Source organism: Etheostoma spectabile, chromosome 4, assembly GCF_008692095.1.
Source record: "Etheostoma spectabile isolate EspeVRDwgs_2016 chromosome 4, UIUC_Espe_1.0, whole genome shotgun sequence".
In the NCBI taxonomy this organism is placed as follows: Eukaryota; Metazoa; Chordata; class Actinopteri; order Perciformes; family Percidae; genus Etheostoma; species Etheostoma spectabile.
This window is the reverse complement of record NC_045736.1, coordinates 25,426,133-25,434,963: the sequence shown is the minus strand read 5'-3', so window position 1 is coordinate 25,434,963 and position 8,831 is coordinate 25,426,133. Positions and strand designations below refer to the sequence as shown.

Sequence of the window (8,831 nt, the reverse complement as noted above, 5' to 3'; positions counted from 1 at the left end):
TGTTGTATTACATGACTGGTGTTTAAATCGTGATGTAACGATGCAGTTACTAGATCTGTAATGCTTAGTTTCGTGAGATGTTACAAAGGAATACTACTGTACTACAGAGGGGGGGGGGGGGGGGGGGGGGGGGGGGGGGGGAAATCACACGTGCGGGTAGTCATTTTTTCTCAACAGAGCTGGATTACTCTACCATAACTAAATAGGTAATAACATAAAGAAAAAAACAGCCACTTGAGACAACAAAAAGAAAATCACATCTATTTTTTTCAAGTTATAAAAGAAACTGAAAAGAAGTTTAAAAAAACTGTGCAAGTACAGCAAACCTATAGTACAGTATATTACACATAACAAACAAAAAGTTAATACAGTACTGTGTATCAGTAGAAATCCTGAGAGTTCTCTGTTCCTGGTTCTCAAATGGCCATCTGTAGGCATGTGGATGAAGCTCAAACCATCTCTCACACTCTATGAGGGCTGTTTTGAGGGCATTGTTCAAGCAGGGTCAATTCAAAATGAGCTCCAAGTCTGACAACAGTGGATCTTCTCTTGGAGAAGTTACATCATAGTCCTTATTGAATGTGACTCTTCTGGTGTTAATTTCCATGTCATGTGATGATTGCTATGTGGTTACCAAAACCTTTTTTTGTAATAGAAGGGTACTCTTCTTTAAGATAAAATACAAGAGAAATGTGTAGTGCAAAGATGACACAGGAACCTGCATGAGGAAATTGACGGCACTGAAAATGTCCCACTTTTACAAGAACGCCACTCAGTGGTTGTATTAATTCTTCTATACAAGATTGTCAACAAAACAATAAGCAGCACCAACAATTTGTGTCCTCTGTGTGATGGCGTGTAAAGACGTATTGATGGCTCATGGTTAGATGAACTAGCACACAACCTGAGGCACCCTTACTTGTTCAAGAGGGTGCTTCGTAAAGTTTGCAGTTAAGGACTGCTGAAGTGGAGAGTGATTCAGTGCAACGCTGAGTAAGACTTTTCAGATATTCTTCATCAGGAGGAACAGTTTTTGATTCTGAGGCCCCTTTTCAAGCCACAGGCACATCGGCATCCCAAATGATCTGCACTAAATTACGCATCACTTCAAGCCTGCACCCATGCAACAGCCACACAATCACTGGAACTACTAGGATTTTCACTAGCAGAGACAAGCACACAAAACAATGAATGCACTTTAACCAAGGTAATATAATGTAATATAGCCTAATCACAGTTCCATGACTTATTGCTACCACAAAACTCTTTTCAATGTCCAGATCAACTATAACAAGACCTCAAATGCTTTTTTTGGCATTTAAGATGAAGGTTCTTTCAACCTTTTTCAAATGATTATTAATCCAATGTCAAAAAACAACCTCAACAGAGCTTGATGCTTAACTGAGCTTTTCACACAGTTGCTTAATCAACGCTATGGCCTGAAATGTCCCTTTTCTCCTAATCAAACATATCTGAAGTTTCTGAGGTAAGCCTGTTAGTTGGTCTGAACGTTCCACTTAGTGTTGACACAAATTTGACTCTGTCCTTGTTTCTCCAATGTGGAGAGTGAGTATTCTAGCATTTCTGCCACTCCCCGATGTGTGGTGAGCGCAGATGTGAGTCGCGCATGCTCAGATTTAAACGGTTTACGGCATAAAGTGTCCTCCTGAAATTTGTGAAATAATAAACTTCTCATTACAAACAATAACTGAAGATAGGAATCATTGCAATAAAGTTTTAGCTATCTATGATTATTTGATTGCTAACGTTAGCTCAAAATGCCATTCGACTGACAGCCTTTGTTGTGTTTGATTGCTAGCTTGTAGCCAGCAGTGAACAAACTTTGTTAAGTAGGTCCATTTTTACTGTATTGACATTACAGAAGTCTCTTGTTAGCATTTTGTATGCTACTTGGCGCAAAGTGACACATCCGCAACTCACATCTTTACTCGTCGCAAAGTGACGCATGCGCGACTCAAATCTGCGCTCAACTTACATCGGGGAGTGACAATTTCACTTGTTGTCTTCACATGTGACACAAAATGGATGCCAACTCAAAGAGTGGAAGGTATAAGACCCCCATGCAACTGGAATCTCAAGCAAAACTTAAAAATAGCTCAGAAGCCACACTTGTGTATTGTTTGACACACCGACGCATATGAAGAAAGAGGGGGCCTAAATATATCATATAAGCTTCAAAAACACTAAGGTAATGTAAATCATAAGCACACTTCAAAACCTTTCTATAAAATAAGATGAAAGACTTGAAAAATAATAGTAAAAACACACACAAACACAAAAGCTTCAGAGCCAGCAACCTACTAATGAGCTATAGTACTCATCTTACCCGTATGAATACATAGTTTATATAGTCATTTATATATATATATAGATTTTCACTTTATGCCGACACATAGCATCCAAATCTCCAGAGGGCACTTTTATCCTGCCAACACCCTCATTCGCATGCTTATGATTTGTAAAAATCCTTACCTATATGCATCTAAAACAAAAATAGAACATGGCTCAACAACAAGCAAAAAATAGGATAATTGCACTTATGATTCATTGTACTGTTTTTTAAACAAGCATCTGTGTGGGTAGTTGGTGCTGTCTGGGAAAAAAAATACTGCAATCTTTAAAAGCACCCCCATTTTGATCATGTTGAACCAAAGTTTGAACGACTTAAGACTTAGCCCAAAATGGTCCTTGCGGTGCAAACCCAAGGTAACACCAGGCACAAGGCAGGCAGGACACACTACTCCCTCTGCCTTATAGATTGGTTTACAAAAACCAAGCTACCTCAAAGCACTTTCTGTAGACATTGTGGGTAAAGTTTGGCCACGACACATTCAAAATGGCGACCCAAATCCCAGAGGCGGTCAGGTGTCTCATAAACTTTGGTCCATGCGTCTGCTTCATCGTTGTACTGGTAAAGGGAGTTCTTGCGGCTGGTGCGAAACACATGCTCCTCAACCATCACTTGTGTGGCTCGTACAAACAGGTGTAGTTTGCCTTGCAGCAGCATGGCCTTTATATACGGGCTTGTGGCTTGGTCAAAGGGCAGATCTCTCTTGCGGCTCCATGTGCTCTTCTCAATGTCGTAGACCTCCACAGTGAAGGTGCGCTGGTGGTTCCTGCAGATGCCGGCAATGTAGTAGATGCAGTTCTTATACAAGGCAGCCAGACCCTGACTCCGAGGGACAGTCATCGGTGCAAGATGACTCCAATAGTCCTTACGGGGATCGAAACAAAAGAAATATTCACCTGCAGAAAACAAAAATAAATATTATTATTATTATTATTATTATATTTAGGTCAACTGCTTTAACATACTTTGTCATATACTGTATGACATAAATGTCAAATATTGTACATATTTTTAGAATATTTTAAATGAATGAGAATTATGACATTATCAAATCAACTTCAGCTCACTGTAGACATTGCATTGTTTCATATAAGCAGTATTACTACATTACATTTTAAGTACTTGTCTTTTTTTTTTTTTTTTATTGTGTGTTATGATGGATGTCATACTCTTGCTGCTGACTAATTATACCTAAGGGTACAAATAAAGTAACCCAAACCTAAACTTACCTTGGAGGACATAGATGCGATCCTTGTACTCCACAGCAGTGTGAAACTCCATGGCGGCTGGCATAGGACTGACTGCTGTCCAACAGTTGTCCCTGGCATCGTAGCACTCTACTGACTTTAATGCATTGCGCCCATCACCTTCATATACTCTGCCTCCCAATGCATAAAGCTTCCCACAGCAGTGCACAAGCCTGGAGCCTATCCTCGCTCTCAGCAGAGGTGCACGTGGAAGCCATCGGTTGCCTGCGTGTTCGTACTGCCAGAAGTCGCTCTCTGCCCGATGGTCAATGGACACTTCACTGTTGCTCGGCCTGTAACCTCCAGTAATGTAGATGTCATTCTCTGAGGACACCAAGATACCAACTTCCCGGAGATCATTGGGTGGTTTACAGAGCTTGAACACTCTTCCTGTGGCTGTGTCTAGGCAAGGCACTGTCTGCTTCTTCCCTGAGTGTTTGTGAGCTGCGTCAAAGCAGATGACCATCTCAGAAGCAGTCATACCCAGGCGCTGTGGGCAACCATTGGTGCCAGTGAGGCGAGCTTTGGCCTCAGCAGGGTCCTTCGACAGGGATAGGGCACAAGCAAAAGAGGCAGGTATCCGACTGAGGAAGGCCTCATCCAGCAGGGGCAGACGGATGCATTGGGAAAAAACCTCAGCTAGGTGGGCCTCACGGCCAGAAAGATCATGCTCCAGCCAGCGGACAATGCTCTCATAGACATGCTCTTCTTTCTCCACGTTGAGGTCATCATTGTTCAAAATGCTGACCAACTGCTCCTTGGTCATCTGGAGGAACTCTTGCTCTCTTGACACACACAAGAACTACCACAAAAAGATAAACGTTTTCAGATTTTAGGAAGCAAACACACTCGTAACTAAGGAAGCACTATTTCAAGGCCAGAATAAAACAAGTCTGAGGTTGTTGCTTTTTTTATGAAAAGTGGACTATGGCAGCAGCAAGCAAAATCACAATGCAAATAACTTAAGAAACCAATCCTGTTCTCATGTTAAACTGACCTTCTTGCGGATGTAGTCCTGTGAGCGTTCCCTCAGCTCTTGATGTCCATAGGCATCAGCAAACATGAAGACCCCAATACAGTTCTGGGGGTCTAGTCTGCTGATCATGAACTGGGCACACTGGTCCTGCAATGCAGGAATCTGGAAAATGCTGGCTGCAGTGAACAGGGCCTGGACATTGGACTCAGAAAGCATGACCTTGGATGTGTAGGCATAGTCTAGGACGAGGTGCATGGATTCAGATTCCACCCCAACAATTCTGACCTCACGCTGGCTGCTCTCTGTAAGGCCACTGGTGAACATGGACCTGGTGGTGATGGTAGAAAAAAAACAAAAAAAACAAATGCTATAACTATATTGATCAATTCTCACACAACAACTGCATGATTCAAACATAATAAAACTTGACAAGAACTTTGATCTGAATATTGTTTTTAGTATGTTTTTGGCTTCTTAATTGTGAAAATACAAATATTTGTATACATCCCACATTACCCACCTAAAATACGGGCTAATTGCTGCAAGGACATTCCGGTGACATGCGAAAGTCTTGCCATGGTCCACTTCTACGACAATGTCTGTGAGCTGTGCTTCATCATACAAGGCTTTGAGCTGCTGAAGGATGTTACAGGCATGAACAGCATCTACTCCGTTGTAGTTGGTGCTCGGTGGTGTCCCATTTTGTACTTGTAACAGCTTCCCTACCTCTGAACAACACAGCACAAAGAGAGAGAAAAATATCACAATAGCACCTTTGGTAACAGTGTAGACATTAGCGGGGGACTACATCACCCCTAAATGATATCACGCCATTTTTAGAGTATACTTCACTTTAAACTTTATTTCTGAACCAGAGGGATCCATATCACAACAAAAACACAAACAAACATTCATCTATGATAATGCTATTCTTGATGAAATGACAAAATACTGACCAATATTTTATTATTAATTTCAAGAACATAGAAATGCAACAAAATAAGTGTTACACTTGCAGGTCAGCAGAAACACTAACAATTTACCTTCAAATAATCAGTAAAAACTACAAAAAAGATCTCTGTTCTTTTAGTTTTAAACAACAGTACCTCAGAGATAGTTACAGTACTCTTTTAAAAAAATGTGATTTGATAGGGTCATAAAATTCTAACTGGTAAACAAGTATTCCTGTTGACAAACTCTTGATATAATTCACTTTATATAGGTGTGCAGTCTAATGAAAATCTAAAAATAAACTTGTACTGTGCCATGCATTTTAAAAGAACACAAGATGAAACAAATGGTAGAGTTTGATATGTTGAAAAGGTGACTATTAACAATACTGACAAACCTGACACAATAGTGATAAACCAAAATTTCTGACAAAAAAGTTTTACTGCAAATACATACGGCAAAGGTCACTGAGGAAGTGTTCTACTGAGAAAGGTACATTACGTATTCTGGTCTGAAAAATCGTGTATGAGCAAAGAGTATGTTTGGCCCAGTTACATTAATCATCGTGGCAACTACAAAAACGTCTAATCTGCGTTACTCGTTTTTTCTTCATCTGATTGTTTATTACTTTGGGCCAAAGTTATTCATGTTCTCACTGACCGACTGAACATACGAAAAACATGTGAGTCTATATACTCGTGGTTTACCTATAGCAAAGTTAACGTGTTCCTTGTCAGGCGTGTTGTGGCAAGTTAAAACGTTACAAGTGGCTGCCCAACGTTATGCCTTCTGTACTGTTTCAGTACAGTCTTGTATTTTCAGCTGTTAAGGAACACAAACTTTTCCAACAAATACCTCGTGTTGTATGACGCTAACTCCTTGACAGGACAAAGGCTCGCTATGAGTGAATAGAAAACGACTCTCTCGCAAGGTGGTAGCTAGCTTGATAACATCCCAAATCCTTTTGCGACGACTGCAACTGTGTGGAGGGCTAATTGTACTAGAATAATACAAACTAACGTTATTTAATAATGTATAATAGTTCGTCGGAATGTTTGATTATCACGACAAACAGCATTGCTCGCGGTTACGTTAGTTGACAAGCAAGCTTAACTTTTAGCAGACAGCTAAGCACCGAGCTAATGTTAGCAAGCTTTCTTTGACACAACATTGCGAGATATAAATGGTGAGACAAACTTAAATGCTTTCAGCACTAAAGTTTCAATTTTAGAAAAACATACTAGTATTTAACGCAATGTCTAGTGCATTTCTACTGGTAGCCGCAATTGTAACCACCACATGGCTGTTTCTTGAAATAAACAAGTGTTTACACAATCAGCTGGATAGCAGGCTAACCGGCCGAAAGTTAGCCAGACAGCTAACATTAGCAGCATAGCGAGGCTAAGGATAACCAACACTTTTGAGGAGTCGTTAGAGCCTGACCTCTTTTAACGAGGATGCAACATGTCACGACCATTTCTATTAGTCTAAAAGACTATACCCAACGAACATACAAACACACAAATTCTAACTTTAAAAGGCGTATTTAAGTCCGACTAGTACACAAAACAAGGAAGATTTTTGCTAACCTCCACTGGCAGCCATTCTCTCCAGTCTATCTCGGGGCAGACTCGAGAAACGTCAGTGAGGGCTCAGCGGGGCCCCGGAAACAAGGAACAACCAATCACAAGAGAATCTCGGATCTCACAGCCAATCGTATTGCTTTCATCTGAAATAGGGAGAAAAAAAAAGTTGGGAGCCGTATGGGCAAATTATTCACAGCAACAGAATTACAGACTTCACTCGATATAACTGACCCAAAAAAAGTCAAAGCAGCCCATCTGGAATGGAACAGGTGGATAAAGAGTAGTCCATAGCAGAGAGAAAGCACTCTGAGTGCAGTGACCTGAGCTGTCTAGTACTATAAATAAGTTGAAGCATTGGGGGTAGATGTTACTAACTGATGAGGAATCATTTTACTTTGCATGGATTGTATTATCCCTGTATACTTAGTCATATAGCTAGGCGTACAGATTAAATAAAATAAATTTGAGTATGTGTTAAAACAATAAAGTGAGTGACAAAATCAAATCAAACTTTCTTACAAATTGTATTGTTGTATTATGCAACATCTGGTTTGCCAATAGACTGTTCTAATCAATGGTTGTACAGTTGCCTACAGTCTTTTAATCGGCCCTTGGACCAATGTCTTATGTATTAAAATTAAAAGTACACAGAGGACTTAATGACAGGGGTGATTTTAACCCTTTTTAAACTTGATCCTGGCACCCCTAAAAAAAATTTATTGCTATAAAATAAAGTCTGTGTTAATCTATTGTGAGCTAAGGAGTTCTGCTATAGGAATATCACAACATCATGAAACTAAACCCCAAATCTAGATGCCTAGATCACTCAAAACTTCAAAAGTTATTGAAACTGCATTTTGGAAATGTCTGCTTCTCCATAGATGAATATCCAATTTCATTTGTAATACCAACTCATCTTTGTAGTATTGGCGCTTTGGCTCAGCATTATTGTTTTCTCAGAATTCTCGGTGTCTTTCTAGTTACATAATTCCTTGTTTCCCCTATCATGATATTCCAAAATCTTGTTAAAATGCACAGTTAGCACAGTAGATTAACATTTCAAAAAATTACATTGAAAGGGTTCCAGGCACCCCTAGAGCTCAGAATATTTTTCAAATTATACTCTAACCTAACATAATCAAGAAGCTCTGAATTGTGGCCCTACTAATATGCCCAGATCTAGGCAGATCAGTAGGCCTACATTTCCTCCAAAAGACATTAGCCAATGTTGATTTGTAGTAACACATTTTGTAGGCCACAAGTTTTGAATGTACGTGATTTTGTTTGAGTTTTTAAAGCTCAGATGTAAATGTGATTGTACATCCTCTCTTTGCATTGAACACATCTGTTGCACTCAGTCAAAGGAGTTTTGGTATGTTGATTAGATTTTAAATTCACAATGGTAAAAGTCTTCTGCCTCGCTAGTTCACCTCTTATAGTTACGTGCTGCTTCTATGTACAGTGAATGTATCAGTGCAGCTGTGGCCATAAAGGCCAAAGATTGAATCACACGTTTGTGCATAATGTTGTAAGTTGCTACTATGTTCCCAGTTGATTTTCTAAAACTGTTGTTTTTACATGTTGTAGCCTAATCATAAACCCCATGCTTTCTGTTTTGGCCTGTACGTTGTTGTGAGTTGAGAGGCTCCCGATTCATCTGGCATGATGGACATAAATCTCTTTTCCAGATCTTACCATTT

The 8,831-nt window shown here is 39.9% G+C and overlaps 1 protein-coding gene across 1 annotated transcript; it reads right to left on the bottom strand.

Annotated features, from left to right (window-relative positions):
- Positions 1–2,145: 2,145 nt before the first annotated feature.
- On the bottom strand, positions 2,146–7,150 carry kbtbd8 (kelch repeat and BTB (POZ) domain containing 8). The gene is made up of 5 exons (XM_032513925.1): positions 7,135–7,150; positions 5,115–5,322; positions 4,616–4,922; positions 3,601–4,420; positions 2,146–3,267 (listed from the first exon to the last, which is right to left on the bottom strand). Exons 1-5 carry the CDS (start codon positions 7,148–7,150, stop codon positions 2,804–2,806), a joined length of 1,815 nt encoding a protein of 604 aa, XP_032369816.1. The 3' UTR covers positions 2,146–2,803.
- Positions 7,151–8,831: the final 1,681 nt, after the last annotated feature.